Source organism: Acomys minous (assembly GCF_964271855.1).
Source record: "Acomys minous genome assembly, chromosome: 8".
NCBI lineage: Eukaryota > Metazoa > Chordata > Mammalia > Rodentia > Muridae > Acomys > Acomys minous.
This window is the reverse complement of record NC_140489.1, coordinates 38821824-38846383: the sequence shown is the minus strand read 5'-3', so window position 1 is coordinate 38846383 and position 24560 is coordinate 38821824. Positions and strand designations below refer to the sequence as shown.

The 24560-nt window shown below is 36.1% G+C and overlaps 1 protein-coding gene across 18 annotated transcripts in view; it reads left to right on the top strand.

The window, feature by feature from the left end:
* Positions 1-24560, top strand: part of GPHN (gephyrin) — a 391499-nt gene that overhangs the window by 285911 nt on the left and 81028 nt on the right. For all 18 annotated transcript variants that reach the window (XM_084792850.1, XM_084792848.1, XM_084792845.1 and 15 more), the window contains one exon: positions 8308-8445. In XM_084792850.1, coding sequence (XP_084648976.1) covers positions 8308-8445 — 138 coding nt within the window. The remainder of the gene's footprint in view (positions 1-8307; positions 8446-24560) is intronic.

Sequence of the window (24560 nt, the reverse complement as noted above, 5' to 3'; positions counted from 1 at the left end):
GTTCTCCCATCACTCGTACCCTTCCGTTCCTCCTACCCTCCCACCCCCACCCTATTACCTTCCCTTAGGTCCGTTTCCGAGGGGCATCTCCTCCCCCACTTTATGGTCGCAGGCTAACAAGTCTTATCTTGGTAGTCTGCCTATTCTTTCTTTGAGTGCCCTTAATCACAGTATGTAGCCCAGAGTAGCCTAGAATTACAGCTATAACATCATATCCAGTGCAACTGGCTCTTGAAAATCAAATTTTTTATAATTCTAATAAAAGGAACACTAAATTTATTTACCACAATGATGTTTGAAGTTATATATAGTGTTTATTTATCTATATAGCCACCATTTTTGTCAGCTTATATACTCTAGAATATGCAATGTCCACAGCATCTTTGGTCTTTGATTTTAAGACTATTTCTCCCTTGGAAACCTGAGACTCTAGTTAGGAAAATAGACATTAAATAAATATAAAATGGAGATATATGCTTAATGCAATGTACAAAGAAATTCCTAAGAAAATGTTTTTAGTACCCAAGTGCAGGGAAAATTTATGGACATGCTTAGCTTCATATCAGAGGCACTTCTCAAGAAAATACTACAAGAATATTACCATCCAAACTCCCTAAACATAGATATTTTACCACACTAAATGTTTCCACATTTATCTATGCATATTAATATGCACATACTTTACTAAATAGCTTGTAGAAAATGCAGACATGATGTCTCCTTATCCCTGCTTCAGTGTACATTTGGAGTAGGGGTAAAATGAGGTTGATGGGAAAAAATAAGACATTCTGTTGCATAACCTCAGTACAATTATGAAAATCAAGAAATTAACAGCACCATAAGACTATTATATAATGTGGCTCCAATTAAATTTTGTCAGCTTTTCTAATAATGTTCTTTATAGCAAATGGGGGAAAGAATAATTCTTTTGTTCTGATCTTGGATTCAACCCAGATTCATACATTACACTTCACAATAATGTCCCTTTAGACTCCTTTAATTTAGAACAATTCCTCATGTTTTGTCTTTGTCTTTCATGGCCTCAATATTTTTGAAGAGCATAGGTCAATTATTTTATATATGACACATTTTGTGTAATAACTAAATCATATGAATTTAATCTTTCTGATGTTTCACAGTGGTTTAATTGCTATACAATTTTTTTTACAAATACCTCAAATGTAATGTGTCCTTCTCAATATAGCATGTTAGCAATGCCATGATGTAAATTTATTCCATTGCTAGTGGTACTATTTTGAATCACTTGGTAGAGATGGTGTATAGTAGCTTTTTTTTTTCTCTAGGAAATAACATGTTGGCTTTCTATTTAATAAGTACCTTATGAAGATATATTTTAGCTTGTATAAATATCTTGATTTTCTTGAGGTTTTTTCTTTCTCATTTTAGTATTTACTGATACTGTTTGAACCAGTTATTAGCATAAAAATTGCCAAGGTAGGCTTTTCTGATTACACTTCATTTTATTAGTTGAATTATGTTAAAAGGAAGAATTTTTATATCTTTATGTTACTCTTTGTTCATGAATTCCTATGTTCATTTTATTAAATAAGTCTGCTTATTTTTGCCATAAATCTGTACTAGATTTAGCCAAAAGGAGCCTCTCAGGCTTGCTTTTTGTTCTGTGTTCTCATCACTATCTAAGTACTTCATTACTCTAAAAAAATGTTGTGAAGGAAGAATAGTAATTTTTCAGGGAAACCAAAAAGTGAGAGAAAAGCTATTCTAAACAGAACATTGCATACTAAGGCAAAAATATGTTCACTTATCCACAATATTGCCAATTTTATAAGCATTGCAGCAATGAATGGAAAGTTGAAGAATAAGAAAGAACGTTATATACTTTATATCCTAAAAATGATAGTGAATCACTGACGAAAGTTACAGAACTGACACTTTGTGGCTAAAGTGCCCTGTGTTATAATATTGATGCACAGACACCCACTCCCAGGACTGTTCTCTTTTAAGTTTTGTTACTCAGCCCTAAAAAATAAGCAGTCTTTTTATATATGCTTTCTGAGTTATATCACAAATGCTCTGGGATTCATTACCTTGAATGTACATATAGACAACTTGTAAGACCATGAAATTCAAGACAATGTAAGAAACATAGTATAATAATATAATCCCACTTTTGAGTGCCTTGTGATACTGAGTGTATAAATTCTGACACTATGTTTCCCTAGGATCTTAGAACTAATTTCCTTTAATTAGAAAGATTTGTTTAAAAGATTAAATGCTTGCCACCTCTGAACCACATATTCTTCAACTTACCCAAGACCTTAACTGTTTAAATTACTTGTTACTATTGTACATGTTCCTATTGTCTATGCTTGTTATATTTCCTAGAAGAATTGTTCTACTTCATCTACTATTCAAAATGAGCCAGAAAATAGAAATACAAGTGATACTGCTTCAAATATTGTGTGATGCTAAAAAGCTGTGCTATAAACAAGGACAGAACAAGACTCTTCCTTGTGATCATCAGTATGTTTGAGAGTATTGCTTTACACTTTAAGTACTTGATGGGCCTCCTATTGATTGTAGTGAATAACAGCTTCTTCTTGAGGTTTTGATTTAATCAAGAAGAACCTGCATGAACATTTTGTTGCTACCATAGTCTGTTCTATAATCTGAACATTTCCTTTCTTCATCTATCTGTAATCTTTAAATGGATATTCAAAGTAAGATAAAGCATTGTACATTAAGAATTTGTAGACTAAGAGGACATGTTTGAAGTTGGAAAGGTAGTATTATTGGTGTAAATAGTTTTTTCTTTCTTTTTTGAATATACATGTAGAAATTCAAGACAATATAATAAATATAATACAGCATAACCCCTTTTTGTATTTTTTTGAAATAGGGTTTCTCAGTGTACCCCTGGCTGTCCTAGGACTCTGTACAGATCTGCCTGTCTCTGCCTTGTGAATGCTGCTCTTAAAGGCATTTTCCACCACTACCTGACTGGTGTGAGCACTTCTATTTCAAAATGAAATATGCCACAAGAAAAAGACTGCTACATTGCAGATTTCTGTTACCTTTGTTTTATCTGTGCCCCATTAAAGGCCTTCTTATATTGTAGACATTACCTTTTAGTCTTTAGCCATGTCTGATGATAACAGTGCTGAGTGAATTTTTACCATTTGTGCACTGAATTCTTTTTAATTTATTAATTTGTGCGTGTGTGCACACGCGTGTGCACGTGCACATTAAGTTGCTCATGTAAATATAACTGTTGCATGGGTGGTAGGAAATTGCAACTGGATTTTGAGCATTTGCCCTGGAAGAATTCTTAATTAACATGGTCAATATTCTATCTAGCCAGAACTTAAAACCACAAAAGAAATCGGTTAAATTTTACCTATGTAGAAGTAGACTTTTTATATAAAATAAATCTACCTTTATTTGTGGACACCTTAGAATAAAATGAATCCTATAGATCTACTTCAGAAAATTACAGCCATTTCTGAGGAATTTTATCAGTTACATGACAGATAATTGAAGCTGTCCCTCTTAGCTTGATTCAGGATGCTACTAGTAGGGAAAATGTCTAGACTCCCGCCTCCAGTTTTGTTCTTGGAACCACTAAAATATCTTATATCCTAAGATACTTCGTAGGATTGTTTTTGTTTGTTTGTTTGTTTGCTGTTGATGGTGGGGTTTTTTGTTTTGTTTTGTTTTTTGCTAACTTAGGTAACGAACCTACAAATTTTCAATGATAATGATATATGACCAAGTAATATTACTATTATAACATCAATAAAGATTTTTCTCAGGTACTGTAATATATTTAGTAAGACAAGTATTTCTTAATGTTTGTTTGCTTTGTAAAAAATGGCTTAGTTTAATATAGCTTCTCAGGAATTCTTTTTCAGACCATTAATATTCACTTGTAAGGTAACTATCAGAATACATTTGCAATTATAAACTTATAGAAAATTATTTTCTCTATCTCTCAACTTGACACAACATAAAAACCACCTGAAAGGAGAGTCTAAATTGAGGATTGTATCAGCCTGTGCATATTTATGTAAAAGATTTTCTTGATTACAGAGAGCCCAGCCCACTGTGGGCGGTACCATTCACTAGATCACTAGATGAGCATGATCCTGTCAGTGACCCATTATGCCTTTAGCATCTATCATGGGTTCCACTATGCTTTATTGGCTGTGCATGAATTCCCCACTTAAAAGTAAAACAGTGTGTGCCCAAATATATAAATACAGCTTTCTGGGTCCATATTTGTTTTTGTTTGTTTATTAATGGTTTCAATGCATACCCCCTTATATGGAGTAACCAATAAGGGAGCTATCCTTGGGAGAGGTTAATTACTCTCCCAGCAGTCATTAGTTGCCTGGGGTTTTTGTTTGTTTGTTTGTTTGTTTGTTTGTTTTTGTCTAGTGGTAGTGCACTGTGAAATTTTCCCTTTCCGTGTTAATATGCCCACTGATATTGTCATTGTTCCAGTCTTGTTTATGCAACCATTTTAGAAAGACTGTTTCACAGCAGATTTCCTGGTATTCTGGCTCTTACACTCTTTCCATCCCTCTTCTGCTGTGTTCCCTGAGCCACAAATGCAGGAACTGTCTTGTAGATGGATCCATTGTATCTGGGTACCCCATCATGCATTGATATCTAAACTGTGTGCTGCTGTTGGTTTTTGCTGTTGTTGTTTTGTTTTTTGTTTTTGTTTTTGTTTTTTTGTGCTGGTCTATTTGCTATAAAGAGAAGCTTCTTTGATGAGGAGTGGTAGCTACACTTATCCAGGAAAGGTAGCTCAAGCACAAAGAGGGCTTGCAGGCCACGCGTTTGGAACAAATCTGTACATGACTAGTACTTACAGAAGTAAAGTATCAGCCGAAGGCTCTATTGTTCTCTTTGCATCCCAAGTTTGACAAAACAAAGGTTTAAAGACTTGTCTTTTATTCACATCTCAAGTATTTACTAGATGCACTATTCTAAAAGTGACAAAGGATATAGAAATTAATAAGACATGCTAGGCTTTCATGTTTATAACCTACTATCAATGATAAGGCAGACATTAAATACATGTAGCATAAAATGGAGAAAGGAAAGCTCCAGAAGAAGTTATACACAAGATGCAAAAGTATTTTCAAAGTGGAAAAGATTTTTCATGGGTGATAGATGCCTATTAATTACCAACCTCTGTAGTTAAAGACGCATCAAACAGTTCACTATCCTTTCACTTAACTGTATACTTTTCCTATCTGCTGACCTGCAGTGTTCTTCATGACAGATACTTACTGCTTTGTGTATCCCAACTCACTTGTGTCTGGTTTGTAAAGTGCCCTTGAGAAACAGATGTTGATGGATGTGTGCTCTCAGCAATCATCAAACTTGCTCTCTAAAACATTTGTAAATTATTGTAATTAGTGTTCAACAAATAATACAACTAAGTAATATAGTTTCATAAAAATCTAAACATTTTAGAAGGATAACTTTTTATTAATTCATTCATATTGCATCTCAATTGTTATCCATCCCTTGTATCCTCCCATTCTTCCCTCCCTCCCATTTTCCCTCTACTCCCCTCCCCTATGACTGTGACTGTGGCTGACTCCTCCCCCTGTATATGCTCATAGGGTGTCAAGTCTCTTCTTGGTAACCTGCTATCCTTCCTCTGAGTGCCACCAGGTCTCCCCGTCAAGGGGACGTGGTCAAATATGGGGCACCAGAGTTTGTGTGAAAGTCAGTCCCCACTCTCCACTCAACAGTGGAGAAAGTCCTGTCCATTGGCTAGATCTGGGTAGGAGTTTGATGTTTAGTGCACATACTGTCCTTGGTTGGTGCCATAGTTTGAGCAGAACCCCTGGGCCTAGATCTGCCCGTCATAATGTTCTTCTTGTAGGTTTCTAGGACCCTCTGGATCCTTCTATCTCCCCATTCTCCCATACTTCTCTCACCCAGAGCCCCAAATAGACTTTCATGGGGCATGCCCCTTCGGCTAGTATCCAGATATAAGTGAGTATATACCATTTGAGTCTTTCTGCTTCTGGGTTAATTCACTCATTATGATAATTTCTAGTTGCATCCATTTGTCCACAAATTTCGGGAATTCCTTGTTTTTAATAGTTGAGTGGAAAGGAACACTTCTTCATTGCTGGTGGGAATGCAAACTAGTACAACCACTTTGGAAATCTATCTGGCGCTATCTCAGAAAACTGGGAATAGAGCTTCCTCAGGACCCAGCTATTCCACTCCTTGGAATATACCTAGAAGAACACCAGCACACAAGGACATATGCCTAACCACGTTCATAGCGGCCTTATTCATAATAGCCAGATCATGGAAACAGCCTAAGTGCCCCTCAGTAGAAGAATGGATACAGAAACTGTGGTACATTTACACTATGGAATACTACTCTTCCAACATCTCTCTGTCAAAGTTACATCACAGATCTCTCCCAGCCTAAAATTGGCTAAGCAAGAAGGGTCTGTGGGTCCAGTTAGAAGACCCAAGTAGTAGTGCTTGCAGTTTCTCTTTTCTGTTTATTCTGTGCTCTACATACATTTGGGGGCTCCAAGGGTAAAGCTAAGTTACTCCTGTGTGAAGATGTAGTGATGAAGAAATCTGCCTTTGGGGATACAAGATGTTAAGTTGATAAAGAGATTTTCTTGCAAATATAAAGACTTAAGTTTGATAACTGTGAATAGCTATGTATTATGTATAAAGTAAAATAGAAAAATTAAAATGAAGAATAACGTGTTATTATAGAATATTCACAAAAACTTTTGATGCAATGATGCAAGTAAAAAAAAACTGAAAGAAATGAGCTCTAGATAGTAGTATAATATTTGAAAGAAAGTGGTCCAAGAGGGAAAACGTCAAGCACAATGGCCCTAAGGAGAGAGACACTTGGCGTGATCTCTGAAAAGAAAAAAACCAGTACATCTGGGGCACAGTGAACCTGGAAACGTTAGAACACAAGAATATTGGGAGTGGTGGTATATTGGGCTTGGTTGACACTAACAAATATTTCAATGTAAGTGAAATTTAAAGTCTTCCAGAATTGTAAGCATAGATTAGTATATTGCGACTTAGAAAGGATTACACAACTATGTAAATAAACAGCAATGAAACAAGGATAGAATGAGGAGACCAGCTAAGAGGCTGTTTAATTTACCAGAACATAAATGATGTTCAAGCTGTAATAGTAACAGTGGAAGTAATAAGTAATTATCATTATATATATGTATATATATATACATATATATAATGGTAGTTTATGTATAGTTTAACAGAAAAAGAAGACTCAAGGATGTCCCCATTATGAGATGTAATATGAATTATTTTATTTTTCAATAAAAATGTGTTAAAAAAACAGAAGGGGAAAAGGAGGGGTAAGTGATGTAATTATATTATAATCTCAGAAGTAAAACTAATAATTAATAAAACAATCCTCAACCTGTAAAAAAAAAAAAGGATGTCCCCATTGTTTTGCTCAGTTATTAAACCTGTAAAATAAATGCTGATTTAGTCAGTTGAGAATTGTAAGGGAAGGAAACATCCAATGGGTGATAAAAAGAGGTTAGAGATTTAAGAGTTTAGCTTTGGAAATTTTAGGATTGAGTTGTCTATTGCATATTCAGGTAAATGTTAGATGATTACTAACCTGGAAAAAATGTATTATCTACTAGCTGTTAGATAATATACAAATATAAATTTGAGAGTACAGTTTGAGATCAGAGTTATAAAATCAGCAGTTTTTCTGTATGTATGACACTAATGCCAAAGGACTAGATAAAATTACATAAGAGTGGGTACCTACATATAATCTTTTTGACATTATAAGAAAAAACAATTCCAGTGAATCTTAAATAAATTCATTTTTCCCATTAGTTCATTAAAGGTCTAGAGATCATTAGAATAGTTGAAGATATAAACCCTGAAGCCAAAACTACCTAGGTTTATATCCTGGCGCTCTGTCTTTGTGACTTAGGCAAAGATATAAAGTCTATCTAAGCTGCTTTCCTCATCTGTAAAATATGGTAATAGTACTTTTACTGTAAGATGGAATTTCAGATTAATAGAATCGTTGCTTGATCTATAGTAAATACCCAGTGATCTGCCAGTATCTTTTAATTTCATAAAGTTTTAGCACATGCTATAACATTTTTAATGGTATTTAATGTTCTATAAGCATGTCAGAAATAGGAAAAATAGTGTCTCACCATAACCCAGAAATTAGAAGTTTCAGTATTTAAAGTCATTCTTACCTGTTAATCAGTGTTCCACTGTCTTATTCTCGGGCATTTGTCTCCTGTGTAGGTCACAGTGCTGTAGATATCACCAAGGTGGCTAGAAGACATCGCATGTCTCCTTTCCCGCTGACATCTATGGACAAAGCCTTCATTACAGTCCTGGAGATGACTCCGGTGCTTGGTACAGAAATCATCAATTACCGAGGTACTGTCATAGTATCTTCAAGAATGATCATACAATATGAATGCACCAGTTCCTAAAGGAGAATGCTTACTCGCCATTATCAACATCAGAATCCTGTTTTTCATTAAACTGTGATTTACTTAATAATCAGTATAAAATACTAGATTGCTTTTACTTCATAAAAATAGGGAAGAGCTATCTGTTCTTTTTATTCAAAATACCAGTCAGTACTGTACCCTGAAGACAGTGCTTTCAGCACTGAGTAAGAAAAACAACATAATTCTGAGTCCATTTGATAACTTTTCTGTTAGGAGTTGCAAATAACTAATGTATTCTAACTACGCGTTGTAGAAAATTAATACAGTTTCTGGTTTAATTTTAGCTTTATAAAGGCATAAAAGTAGCACATGTCCAGAAAACTACATTTCACCCGGTCCATTTTTATAGCTGGGGACCAGTAACGTGTGGAATGACGTTGCCTTATAATGCTGGGTGCTGTGGTTCCTAATCAGCCACATAGCCAGTGTGACCATGTGTCAAACTGTTGAGCTATGATGTACAGTAGATTAGACTAAATATCAAATGTTTGTTTTTCTTTTCTTTCTTTTTTGGGGGTGGGGTGGAGTGGTGGGTAAGATCTCACTGTGTAGCCTAAGATGGCTTTTAATCTGTGATTCTCTCACAGTAGCCTCCCAGGTGCTAAGGTTACAGGCATATGCCACCATGCCCCATTTAAATAAGGTTTGGAATTAATAATAGTATCAACTAACAATAATTTCTTAGGATATGACATACTTTGAGAAACATCTGTAGCTAAGTAAAGCCTAATTTATTCTTGGGTCATTAAATAATTACTTTGATGCATTTTCTGTTTTACCTAGCTTCTTGGGTTTTTGCTCTCAGTTTAGTAGTATATTCAGAAAAGTTTATGAAAAGATAATGGAAGTGTAGTTGCCTTAGTCAGCTTTCAGCCACTGAGTCAAAAAATACCTGACATAATTAACTTATGAAGAAACTGCCTGTTTTGGTTTTTTTGTTTTGTTTGGTTTGGGTTTTTATTGGTGGTAATGCTGATGGTGGTAATGGCTGGACTGGACCACTTTTCAGACCAGGCTGACCTTGAACTCACAGAGCTCCACCTGCCTTTGCCTCCTGAATGCTGGGATTAAAGGCATGCACCATCATGATTGAGTTGTCCTGGTACTTTGAGGCATCACATCATGGCAGCAAGAGTTAGTGATGAACAAATGATGTACCTCATAAGCAAGGAAACAGAAAATAAGAGGAAAAAGAAGTAGCCAGAATTCCATAATCACCTTATTAACATACCCTCCCCAGTGACTGAATTATCCTGCAAGGCCTCTCCTCCGGAAGGTCCGTGACATCTCCTTACCATGCCACCCAGGGTACACTTGGGCCTTTTGAGAGCAATCAGCATTAACACTATAGCAGTGTTGTTCCCCACTGTAGTAAGGTTTTAACAATTTCTATTTCTAATGGCTTGAGAAACTGTATTTTGATTTTGATTCCCAGCAGACTGATCAAACCCCATCTCCCAAAAAGTTGTTAGTTCTTAGTTATTTTCATGCAGACAAAAACAACACAAAATAATGGTTTTAGGTTCTGTACCTTGAAGTTCCATCAGTAAAGTGCTTACTGTACAAGCGTGAGGATATGAGTTCAGTCTGAATACTCATATAAAAAGTCAGGCATGTTGGCACATACTTGTGAACCCAGTGTTGGGAAGATGGTGACACTCAGATCCCTAAGACTCACTGCCCATCCAGCTTAATGAATCATCAAAAAGCCACTCACTCTTTTTGGTGAGCTTCAGTTCTCATGAGTGACCCTGACTCAAAAAGCAAGGTGGATGGCTTCAAGGAATACAACTCAAGGTTATCCTCCTGCCTCCAAACACATGTGCTCATTCACACATACACACAAAGAAATAAATGTCTAAGCAGAGAGTTTTGTTCATAGAATCTTAAAACTGGTGTGTTTAAACTCAGTGAACATTAGAGAATAGTTACACAACATCCTAATTTTTCTGCAAGGAAACTCAGACTCAAAAGCAGAAAAGGAATAGGAGTAAGGTATCAAGATTTCATTTTCTATTTTGTTACATAATAGTTCTCCCGGTCCATTATTAAGATATTTTTAATAATGGTAGCTGGCATAACAAATGATGTTAAAGACCTGAAATTAGTGAAATAGTAGGTGTCATGTTTTAGCTCCTCTTTTCTGGCCCTGCTTAGACAAAAATAGGTTTTAGGCAGCTTCTGCTTATCCTATGTCTTTGACCCCCAAAATTCCACCAAAGAACTCCTACAGCTGAAAAACACCTTCAGCAAAACGGCTGAATACAATATTAACTCAAAAAAATCAGTAGCCCTTCTTTATACAAATGATAAACAGTCTGAGAAAGAAATTAGGTAAGCAACACCCTTCACAATAGCTACAAATAATATAAAATAGCTTGGTGTGACTAACTAAGCAAGTAAAAGACCTTTATGACAAGAACTTCAAGTCACTAAAGAAATAAATTAAAGAAGATACCAGAATATGGCAAGATCTTCCATGCTTATGGATTGGTAGGATTAACCTAGTAAAGATGCCGTTTTATAAAGGCAATCTACAGATTCAGTGCAATTCCAATCAAAATTCCAATACAATTTTTTTACAGAGCTTGAAAGAAAATTCTCATCTTCATATTGAAAAATAAAAACACCCAGGATAGCGAAAACAATCCTGTACAATAAAATAAAAAATCTGGAAATATCTCCCTCCCAGATTTCATGTTGTACTATAGAGCATGGTACTAAAATCCGCATGGTATTGGCATAAAAACAGACAGGTTGATCAATGGAATCAAATCAAAGACCCAGAAATAAACCCCCACACCTATGGACACTTGATTTTTGACTTGGAAACCAAAACCATACAGTGGAAAAATGAAAGTGTCTTCAACAAATGGTGCTGGTCTTACTGGATATCTTACTACATGTAGAATAATGCAAATAGACCTTTATTTATCACCCTGCACAAAACTCAAGCCAGGTGGATCAAAGACCTCCACTTAAAGCCAGAAATACTAAACATATTAGAAGGAAAATTGGGGAAGAGCCTTGAACTCATGGTCACAGAGGACAACTTTCTGAACAGCTCAGGCTCTAAGATCAACAATTAATAAATGGGACCTCATGAAACTGAAAAGCTTCTGTAAGGCAAAGGAAACTGTCTATAGAACAAAACAGCAGTCTACAGCTTGGGGAAAAGATCTTCATCAGCCCTACATTTAACAAAGGATTAATATCCAAAACATATAAAGAACTCAAGAAATTAAACACCAACAAACCCAGTGATCCAATTTAAAAATGGGGTACAGAGTTAAATAGAGAATTCTTAACAAAGAAATCTCAAATGGTTGAGAAGCACTTAAAGAAATGTTCAACATCCTTATTCATCGGAGAAATGCAAATCAAAACAACTCTTCAGAATCCCTCTTATACCAGTCAGAATGGCTAAGATCAAAACCTCCAGGGACAGGACATGCTGTTGAGGAAATGGAGAAAGGTGACTAACTTGTACAACTGCTTTGGAAATCAATCTGGCACTTTATCAAAAAATTAGGAAAAGCACTACCTCAATTCCCAGCTATACCATTACTAGACATATACGTAAAAGATGCTCCATCATGCAATAAAGACACTTGCTCAGCTATGTTCATAGCAGCTTTATTCATAATAGCCAGAAACTGGAAACAACCTAGATGTCCCTCAACCAAAGAATGGAAAAAGAAAATGTAGTACATTAACACAATGGAATACTACTCAGCTATTTAAAAAAAAAAAAAGGACATCATGAAATTTGTAGGCAAATGGAACTAGAAAATATCATCCTGAGTGAGTTAACCCAGACCCAGAAAGACACACATGGTATGTGCTCACTTACATGTGGATATTAACCATATGTTTCAGGATAACACCACAACAATGCACAGATACCAAGAAGCTAAGTTACGAGGAGGGCCTAAGGGAGGATGCTTGAATCTCACTCAGAAAGGGGAAATAGAGTAAACAGCAAAAGTGGATGAAGAAAGGGAACTGGGTAGGAGAGTGAATGGGAAAGGAAATGTAGGTGGGCATCAGATGTGAGGAATGCATGGTCAGCAGGCTTGCAGAGAGAAGAAAAACCAAGAGTGGGGGCGTAGTGAGACAAGCTACAGACCTGTGACAAGGTAGGCTGCTGGGAGGTATGAGGGTGTCTTTAGCTAAGACTCTAGTAGTGGAGGTAATGGAGGCTGAAGAGGTCAGACAGGACTTCTAGTGGAGAGGGCAACACCAAACCACCACATAAAAATCAACCCAAAAGTTACCCTGCCTACAGTATTTGCAGGCATAAAGTTAGAGCAGAAATTGAGGGAATGTCCAACTCAATGCCTGGCCCAACCTGAGACCCAGCCCAAGGGAGAGAGCCAACCGCTGACACTATTAACAACACTTTGCTATGTTGCAGGCATGAGCCTAGCATAGTTGTCCTCTGAGAGGCTCCACCCAGCAGCTGATGGAAACAGATACTGACACTCACAGCCAAACATTAGTCTGAGTACAGTGAGCCTTGTAGAAAAGTGGGGATAAGGGTAGAAGGACCCTGTGGGGACAAGAGCTCCACAAGAAGACCAACGGAGTCAACTAACCAGGGCTCAAGGAAGCATATGGAGAGTGAAGCACCAATCAAGGACCATGCATGAACTGGACCTAGACCCCCTATCCATGTGTGGCTGATGGGCAGCTTAGTCCTCATGTGGTTCCCCTAGTAAGGGGAGCAGGTGTTGTATCTGACATGGACTCTGTTGCTTGCTTTTCATTCACTTCCCTCTGGCAGGGCTGCTTTGCCAGGCCTTAGAGGAAGAGGATGCACTCAGCAACTTGATGCACTTGGGGTGGGTTGAGGGGAGCTCACCTTTTCTCCTGAGTAGGGGTTAGGGGCAGAGAGAGGGACGGTGGGAGCAGGAGGAGAGGAGGGAGGGGGCTACAATCAGGATGTTAAGGGAATTAATAAAAAGAACATAATAATAAAAGTAGAACTGCCTCATGGTCTAGGGATGAACAACGTGAAGTCAGAAGAGCAGCTCTTCTCCTTCCTCACCTCTTTTGTCAATTCATTTGTAAGCATTATTTGTCTCTTTGTGTTTTACATATTTATATCATATGATTTTATGTAGGTTAGTAGTGCATGTGCCTTCTATAGGTGATTTTTGTCATCTGTTGTCACTGCCTAAACCTTACTTGAGCTACAAATTCTAAGACTATGTTCATTATGTATTTCCTGCCTGGAAGTTTTTATAACAAATACTGAAGTTATAAAGTTATATTTCCCACCTTTACAATAATATTTCTTCTTCTATAGCCTCTTACTGCCACTGTTTTTATTTAGGTCTTTATTAACTTTGTGGACTATTGTAAAAAAGTTCCTTGCAGTTCACATCCCCTCCCATCTCTTCTCCATTTTGAGAGACTAATCTGTTCAAGTAGAAATTGTTTTTAAAACTCCCTACATCGAATTCCTCTTTTTAAAAACATAGACCTTGTCCACCTGATTGATCAATTTGTTTAATTAATAACTTTCTTGACAATTTATGTGTGTATAAAATACATTCTGGTTACCTCCCTGGCCACCTTCCCTTCTTTACAAATATGATAGGTTTTATTATCATTATCCTTTTTTATCTGGGATTTTTTCTCTGATATCTTAGATGACCCACTATTTATTCATATATGTATTATTTAGTCTCCAAGAATTTTTATGACTTCTATAGTTTCTGTTATTGTTTATTTCAATTTTATTCCATTATGATGATGATGTTACTGCATCTTGGTTTGTGCTCTTAGTATATGATTGATTTTAGAGAAGGTTCCCAGTGCTGCTGAGAAAATGTGTATTCTCTGTCTATTGGTTGGAATATTATGTTGTGTCAAGTCTACTTGGCCTGTAACATATTTTAGCTCTGAAGTTTCATTGTTGTAGTTTGAAAGACCTATGTAAATATGAGAAAGGAGAATTCAAAACCCCTGCTATTATTGTGTCAGAACCTATGTGGTCTTTTATGCCATACGTTGTTTGTTTTATGAAATTGGGGCTTCTTTTTAATCTCTTCTAGTTAGTTTTGGTTTGAGGTCTACTTTATCAGTATATGTATAGCTAATCCTGCTTGTTTGTGTTTCTATTTGTTTGTAGTTCCTTTCCCATATCATTTGTGAGTTTGCTGAAGTTCACCTCCATTTTACTTAGCAAATGTTTTGTTAAGGTTTTGGACAGGTTTCCTAAATCCATGTATTTGTTTGTTTGAATCTTCTATATGTTTGTTAATTCTTTTAAAAAAATAATTCTTTCCCAGGTTTTGCAGCTGTCTCTAGTTTTGGACACTCTTAAAGGAATTGGTCAATTGGAGGTGGGCCATAGTTGATGGCTGTCATGCCATTTATATTTCTTTAGTGTTTTGCACATCTGTTGGAATGTATTTGTCTTTCAATTTTGATTTCCTCTTCTGAGCCTCTAGAAGTTTTCCTGCATGAATCTCAGCAGTGGATTCTAGTGAAAGTTGAGGCTGATAGTTAATTAGTCATTGAAGTGGTCTTGTCTTGCCTATGAGCCATCAAAACCAAGGATAAGTCTGCCCACTAAGCCCCAAGGCAACCAAATGAAGTAAAAACCGTAGTCACTCCTTCAGTTCCATGAACCTGTTTGCAGCAGGATACCAAACATCAGAAGTCAGTACCACATGTCCAAAGTAACCCTTGAACCACAGAAGTATAACTAGATTCTGAACTGACAAATTAGAACCTCTGAAGTTAGAATCTCAAGGCTACATTGACCCTAAAGATGGTGGGAACAAAAGGTTCCATCTCCCAAAGAACCCTGGGCACAGTGGAGTGCGTGTGCGCACGCGCGCGCACGCACACACACACACACACACACACACACGCACACGCACCTCTATGTCCAGTATATTAAGTTTTCACTTAGAGCAATGCTATCTACTTACAGATAACTCCTTGTATGGTGGTTTTTCTGGACTTTGCTAAAATCATTCCTTATGATTTTAGTCCAGTAAATGTGTACAGCTCACTGTATCTGCAATTTCTTCATCCTAATACATTATTGCCTTTTTTTTTCTTTTTGCATTCCTCTGTTATGAACATAGCACTGTGAAAACTTAGGGGGGAAAAAACTGTGATTTGTATCCTATGCAAGACAGAGTGAATTGTTATAAAAATATCATCATGGTACTCAGAACTGCATACAATTTTAAACTTTTCAGTTATTTCTGGAATTTTTATTTAATGTTTTAATTCACCACTGACCAGGAACTACTCACTATAAAAAGCAAAAGTTAACCTATAAGAGGGGCTACTATCTGTATGTTTGTGATCTGTAAATGTATATAATCTCACCTGAAAATAACTGTGGTGTTCTTAGCCTCCAAATATTACATAACACCAGTCAGCTCTCCATAGGTGTTTTCAGATGCCCCCACAACTTTACTTTTAGTATTTACACACACACACACACACACACACACACACACACACACACACACACATCTGCACACGGACACATGCACATGTACACATACAAATAAAAATAAAAGTATATTATAAATCTCATGTAAGCAAATTATTAATAAAAAAGCAAGTGGTGGTAGATGTGACACTGAAACCCCACACTCAGGAGTATAAGGCAAGAGGATCGTGACTTCATGGTCTACCTTGGCAACAGTTAGGCTCTATCTCAGAAGAAAAAGGGAATAATTGGTTTTAGTAATATTTTAATTAATACACCTAAAATTCATCAAGAATAGTTATTATTCTTTAAATACAGAATTTAAATATGATTCCTACTTTTTCCAGTACGCTATTATGTTTTCAATCTATATACGTTACTTGTTATAGATTATGTAACAGTCCTTTTATTCACTATCTTGAAGTTAAATATAACCTATGTCAATAGTATTAACATTCAGAAAATAAGCAATGGAAAATGATGCAGTTAAAATAAAAATATTTAAGAAGGAACAACATCAAAATCCCTTATATTTTGGGGGTCAGTGAGAAGCTCAGTAGATAAGGGGTCTAGCTGCCAAGTCCGAGGACCTGAGTTTGATCCCCAGAACCCTCATGGTAGAAGGAGAGAGGCAAAGTTGTGGTTCCACAACTGCCAAAAGCACTCATGTAGTGTGCCACATATCGAGAGTAACACAAACCAAATAAGGAAGTGTAAAGAAAAATTATAAACACTGTGTCTTTGCTGCATTCTCAGAGTGAGTGAAATCAGTGTTGTAGAAATTAGGGATTATTTTAAAGTACTGGGATACATAACTATAAATTATACATCCCCCGTGAAGCATAGAGCAAGTTCAAAGGTAGTAATTAAGTGGTTGCTACTAGCAACAGAGAGATGAGAAAGGCACTCGCTGTCCTGCCTGAGTTGATCCCTAGAATGCACATGTGGATGGATATACAGACAAGACTCCTGCGAGTTACCTTCTGACCTCCAAACACATAGTATGTGATCTCATATCCTGTCACATGCACAGAGGCAAATGAACACATGTAAAAATAAGAGTGCAATTAAAGACTTGTTTTTAAACTATCAAATTTATGATTTGATTTTTTTTCTTTTCCACCAACAAATACCCACCTCAAATCTGTTGCTACGCATTGGCCAGTAAGACCTTATGAACTTACAGTGGGTGCAGCAGAATTCCTATAATTTAGTAGTAAAATGGATCACTGGCTCTTGGTTGAAGCATTTCTTCTGGGACCTCAAAAACATTTTAAATGTTTTTTTAAAACTATTTCATACATAGAAATGAGTATGTAAACACAGACTTAAACTGTGGTGAGTAAAATAAACTTCATATTTCATTCTATGAGCCATTACATTTTCACTTCATACCATATTGGCAGGTATTGAGCATCTTTACATAGTAAAATTCAAATGTACTTACTAGCACTTTGAATAAGCTATATATTTTATTTCATAAGCTAGAAACTTTATTGTATTATTCCATACACATGATGTCAGAGTTAACCATAAACTCATTACTGTGCTAGTATTTTCCAAAAGATATCTTTAATATAGATTATTCAGTCTTTCTGAGCCTATACATATGAACCCTGTAATTTAAATAAGATCTATGATGAACCAAATTTTTTTTAGTCTTTCAAGGGAAAAAGTAGAAAATATATTATATATTAAATATATATATTAAACTGAGGCCATTGGACATATTTTAAATGTTTTAGTGCCTGATAATCAGTTTTAACTATGTAAAGTTTACCTTAAAAACTATTTAAATGATACAGCAACTCATCTGTACATAATTTCCCTTTCCTGGTAGCTGTCAATCCTTAGTCTTAATATTGTTCCTACTAATGGCCAAAGAAGTATATATGTAAGACTATCTTCTTAACTATTAGAAAGCACAGTATGTCAGTAGCCTCTCACATACATTATGTATAACACTGGTTTTTAAATATTACAATTTCAGTGCTATCACAAATGGCATCAGTAAACTTTTCAAAGTATTAGTTAGAATATAAAATAATGGGTTCTATTGTGATCATTTTATGTATATACATATGTTCATCCATATATACACATGAATACACACACGCGCTCGCACGTGCACACACACACACACACACATATATATATATATAAAATTTGTACTTTGCTCATATTCATTATCCATCTTTGTCTTCCTCCCTCCCACTAGCCTCTTTGTCCTGTTACATAATAGTTTCCCTCGAGCCGCATGTATTTTAGATGTATATTCTTCAGTCTAGAATCTCACACCACTACTGCATACTCTTGTCCTCTTCTGTCCCCTTTCTTGTTGTAAAATGATAGTATGGGCTTTTCTGGGTCTGCACTATTCCCCAGCCACATTCCCATTACCTGCCATCAGGTCTGGCCTGGCTCCTCTTGCTCCATCAGTGTCCTCATAGCAGCTCACTCATTGTGACCTTCTCTCCCTCCCCTCAGCCTTCTCCTAGGATTGCAAGTCCTGCCTCAACTTTCCCTCCTGCTATAGGCTGTTCAGCTCTTTATTAACCAATCAGAGGGGATGGAGAACAATATTTACACAACACTGAGACAAGAGATGCTTCATAGAAGTGACATGCCCACTTCTGAGCTACAGCCAGATCTCTGGGTACAGAAATGAGCATTTGAATACACAGTGCACAAAACCAGCCCCAATATCTATCTTTAAACTCCTCTCAGATAGTCATTAATCTGTTTTCATAGAACAAATACATTGAAAGTAATAGTATTTTTAATCTTGATTCCACATGCAAGAAAAAATATGCAATATTTATTTTTCCAAGTCTGGCTATTTAAAATAGCTCACTTAAAATGTTGATCTTCAGTTCTATCAGTTTTCCTGCAAATTATATAATTTCTTTTTATAGCTTCTAAAACTCCATTTTGTTTACATCCCATATTTTCTTTTCTTTTAACCTGATGATTTCCATTCTGACTAGGGTGAGAAATCTCAGTGCACTTTGAACTTTCTGTTCATTTCACTCGCCCATTTATTGATGAATTACTTCTTTGGGTATTCAGTTTTTTATTCATTCTTTGCATGTTCGATGCATTGATCTCATGTTATCTGTATATCTGACAAAGATTTTCTTTTACTCTATAGATTATATATTCAGTCTGCTGATGTTTACTTTTATTTGCAGAAGTTTTTGATTTTATGGAGGTCCAGTAATGCAAGGAGGATTACTCAGTGGTTAAGAGTGCTTACTGCTCTTCCAGAGAAACCAAGTTAAAATCCCACCACACATATTAGCCAGTTCACAGCCTCTTGTAACTCCAGATCCAGGGGTCCAGTGCCTCTACAGGCACCTGCACATAGGTGGCATACATCCACACTAATGCACATGTATTCACAATAATTAAAATAATAGAAAATAAAATTTTTATGCAGTCCCATTTTTGTGAATTCTATTATTTCTGAATTTGGAGTCTTTCCAGAAAGTCTTTGCCTATACCTTTATCTCAAAATATTTTTTTCTAATTTCTTCTAGCAGTTCTGAAGGTTCAAAGCTTTTGTTAAAGTCTTTGATCTATTTTGAATTGATATTTTAAACAGAACAATCTATTTCGTTCTTCTAAATATAGATATCTAGTTTTCTTGCACCATTTGTGGTGGTTTGAATAGATATAGTCCCCATAGACTCATGGGTTTGAATGCTTGGCCATAGGGAGAGGCATATGAGGAGGTGTGGCCTTGTCGGAGGAAGTGTGTCATTGTGGAGGCAGGCTTTGAGGTCCAGTGTGGTTCCTAGTCTCCTGCTACTGGCAAATCAACATGTAGAACTATCAACTCTTTCTCCAGCACCATGTCTGCTGTGCACCACCATACTTTTTGCCATGATAATGGACTAAACCTCTGAAACTCTAAGCCAGCTCCAATTAAATGTTTCAGGTTTGGGGGGTCAGGTTGTTTGTTTATTTGTTTGCATTTTATGATAGTTTTCATGGGCATGGTATCTCTTTACATCAATGGAAACCCTAACTAATAAGACACCATTTATATTGAAGAGGCTGTCTTTTCTTCTCTGTATGTGTTTGGCAATTTTGTAAAGAGGAAAAACAAAGATGGTTATAGCTGTTTCTAAGTTTATCTTTAGGTCTTCTATTCTTTCCCATCATCTACATATATATCTTTTAATCAGTACAATATTAGTTTTGCGACTATGGCTGCATAGCATAATTTGAAATCAGGTATTGTGACCACCTAACACTGTTCTTTTTGTCTTGCATGCTTTGCCAATTTGAGATTTGTTGTTGTAGTGGTGGTGGTGATTGATAATTTTGGTTTTGTCCTTAGTTTGGGTTTTGTTTTGTTTTAAAGAGTTGGTTTGGTTTGGTTAATGTGTATGTTTGTGTTAGGTATACTTTCATATGCATTTTAGGAATTTTTTCTATTTTCATACAGATTAACATTGAGAAGATGGGGATTGTGTTGAATCCAACTCTTGGTTAGTTTTATTTCTAGGAATTTTATGCTAAAAACAATTTTCTTGATTTTTTTTTGTCAACAGGTTGATTGTTGGTTTAGAAAAAGCTTTTTAATATTTATTGTTTTTATCTTACTACTTTGCTGAAGATGCTTATCAGCTCTTATAGTTTTGTGGCAGATTCCATAAAGTTTTAAGTATAGAATGATAACATCTGAAAATCTGGATTTTTTTTCATTCCTATTTTCCTTTCTGTACATCTGATATTTCCTTTTCTTGCTTCATTACTCTAGCTTGGATTTAAGCACTGTATGGAATAAAATGAAAGTAAATACCCTTGCCTCGTTCCTGAATTTAGAGGAAAGAGCTGAAGTATGTCCTTCTATTCCTAATTTCTTCAGGATTTTTTCTATGAATGAAAGTTGAACTTTGTCAAAAGACTGTTTAATAACTATTCAGATTATCCTGTGATTTCCAAACCTTTGTATATTTATGCTGCACTACTTGTATTGATTTATGGATGCTGATCTATAATTTTATCCATGGATCAAAATTAACTTGGTCTTGGTTCTCTTTTTAATGTGTTGAGTCAGTTACAAGTAATATTCATACTGAGTACATTTTACATCTCTACACATTAGAGAAGTTGGCTCAGTTTTCTCTTTTTTATTCTACTCCTGCCTATAATGGGTATCAAAGTATAACACTGCCCTCACTGAATGAGATTATAGTGTTTTTTCCTTTTGTATTTACCTCAGTAATTAGAATACCATTGATGTTAATTCTTCTTTAATGGGATTAGGTTTTTCATCCATCTTGTCCTGAGCTTTTCTTTTGGAAAAAGCTTCCTCTCCATTCTTCTTACAGGTCTGCTGAAATTGTTTATGGATTTTGATTCAATTTTAACAAGCATGTGTGTCTAGGTGTTCCTTTCTTCTTGATTTACCATCTCTTTAAAATATAAATTTTCAAATTATTCCCTGTTGATCCTTTGGTTTTCATTGAAATCTGTTGAAATATTCTCTTCTTATGCCCAATTTTATTGATTTGGGTCTTTTTTTTTTCTTTATTTTGATAAGTTTGACTAGAAGTTTGTCTCTCTTGTTTATTGGTTTTTTTCTAAGAATCAACTGTTTGTTTCTTTGTATTGTACTTTTATTCTCTATGTAGCTAATTTCTTCCCTGATCCTTATAGTTTCTGTCTGTCTACTACTTGTATGTTTGGATGGTTTTTGTTCTTCTAAGATGTTAAGATGCATCATTAACAAATTTGGAAGAGAGCAGGGAGGATAATATGAGACAGTTTGAAGGGAGAAGGAGAAAGGGGAAATGTAGTAACTATAATAAGGAAAATAATGTAAAGTATGTATTAGTATCATTAAACTAATGAAATAAAGGGACAAAAGAAAATAAACCTATTCAAAAAAAGAGAGAGAGAGAGAGAGAGAGAGGAGCAACTGGAGAGATGGCTCAGCAGTTAAAAGCACTGTGTTCTTCCAGATGCAATTCCAGCACTCACATGGCGGCTCACAACAGACTGTAACTCCAGTTCCAGGAGATCTGATACCCTCTTCTGAGCTCAGTGGTTACTAGGAATGCAGGTGATACACAGATATGCATGTAGGCAAAACAACTAGACACATAATGTAAAATAAAATTGACTTAAGCAAGGGAGAAACATAAGGAACAAAAGAAAGGCAAAGTGTTGGATTGGATTCTTTCTAGGTCTTTCTAATATTAGAGTCTGCCCAGTGGAGGTTGGCATTTGAATTTCAGACTATCTGTTATTTCCACTTAGGCTATTACTGGACGTAGACCAGTCAAGGGTCAGACGTTCCTAAGAGTTGTCTCCCCTCTAGAAGGTTCCTTTATTAATGTATAAGGCCAAACCTGGGCTGGGCTTCTTCTCTCATACTCCTAAGAGTCCTCAGCGTGAACATTCCAGTGTAAATAATGTTTTAATAAGAGGTGTGTATCCCAATTGTGTTCGAAATAATGAAAGCAAACAGCATTGAGATTTATACAAGCATAACAATCTCTAAGCTTTCAAAATATGTTCAACAATATCCTAATGGAAGATGTATGACGTTATTTCTAGGGAGTCATGTACAAATATCTACTCATTCCATAAAGGAATTAATGACAAACCAAAGTAGGTATCCCACCTAAGTTTTCTTGGGGAATATGGGAATATGGGTGAAAGATTACTTATAGGAACAGAAATGGCTTAAAGATAACTGTTCATCAAAAGCACATATTAGCATTTTTGACAGCTCACAAAAGATGGAAACCACTGCATAACTTGCAGGCAGCTCACAGGTTAGAGAATGTCTTTTCCAGAAAGTGGCTGCTCTCTGCTTCTTCAGAACAGCTCAAGTGGCCTGAGCCTTTTCTAACTAGCCTAGTTGTTATCTGTCTCTTTCAGGCCGCTCTACTGGTCTGGCAGACTCTGTGCAGCCCTTGGTGCTTGTACACGACTTAGAGAAGGAGGGGCCTAGTATATCTGGTCCATTTCAAGTTCTTCCTAAAGCTTTTGAATTTTTTACTTCCTGAACTTAATAACATTCCCCGAAGAACAGACTTTTTCACCTCCCTTTAGAACTTGTGTCTTTAAAAGCTTCCCTCCAAGATAGAGATTACACTGTAAAAGTTAATTTTATTGTCCAGATGTAATTGTCTTCTCAGAGGCTTACTGCTGAATAACTGGCCTTTTCTAGTTCGTTCTGAACTCTGGCTGGCTGTTTCTTCTCAGCTGTTCTGGTTCAAAACTGTTCTCCAAGCTGACTGGTTCAAACTAACTTCTATTGGCTTCTCTTGAATTGCTCTGCTTCCAAACTCCATGAACTGAACTGCATGAAATCAACTAACCTCACCAAACTGCCTGCGCTATACTATACTGAGCTTAACTCTACTGTACTGTCTTCTCTCTCTCTCTCTCTCTCTCTCTCTCTCTCTCTCTCTCTCTCTCTCTCTCTCTCTCGTATCCTACTCTCCTGTCTCAACTTTACTGTACTGCTATTAAGTAGCTTCTCTTTCCTCTTTGTTATTGTGAGAGTTGGGTGTATCCTATCTTGGACTCAATCTGTCAAATCTTTCTCTGAGTTGTCACTTTGTCTGCCCCTCAGTTAGATTTCAAACATGGGTGCTTCCTTCTACAACCTAACCTTAACCTACATTATTTGGGATTAAAGATGTGTACTAAGTGTATGTCTCCATTCCAGTCAGGTCACATAAACCTAAATGGTCTTTGGATGTGATCCCTTGCAAGAGCAGCCATGTTGCTGTGTTAGAATTCTTCTACATTAGAATTCCTCTATATAGTCCTCTAGAACTGTGAGAATAAAAGGAGCCTTACTGAACATATAATTTTGCTTATCTTTGGCTACTGGCAGGGACGTAAGATGAAAAATGACTCTGTACAGCCTGCTGGTACTTATTTCCAACAGTTTTCTTAGTTCTTTGATTGTGATAGTAAATAACATACACCTTTACCATCTTTGCCATTTTAAAATATTTAGTAAAATGACATTAAATATATTTGCATTTTCCTGTAACCAGAGACACTATCTCAAGAACTTTTTGGTCTTCTCAAATTTAAACTATGCTCTCTACAGTTGACTGGAGAATGGGGATTGACTTTCACACAAACTCTGATGTCCCATATTTGACCACGTCCCCTGGATGGGGAGCCCTGGTGGCACTCAGAGGAAGGATAGCAGGCTACCAAGAAGAGACTTAATACCCTATGAGCATATACAGGGAGAGGAAGTCCCCCTCAGGAACAGTCATAGGGGAGGGGAGTAAAGGGAAAATGGAAGGAAGGGAGGAATGGGAGGATACAAGGGATGGGATAACAACTGAGATGTAATATGAATAAATTAATAAAATATATTTTTATAATTTTCTACTATGTAACAATTAAACACTAACAAATACCTCATATAAATCAATTCTCATTACTAATCTCTCCTCTAATTCCCTGTCAAATGCTATTCTTTTTATTCTGTGATTTTGACTAGATGTAGTCAAATGTAGATGGAATTACATTAAATGGAATAATATTTGACCTTTTGTGACACTTATTTCCTTTAGCATAAA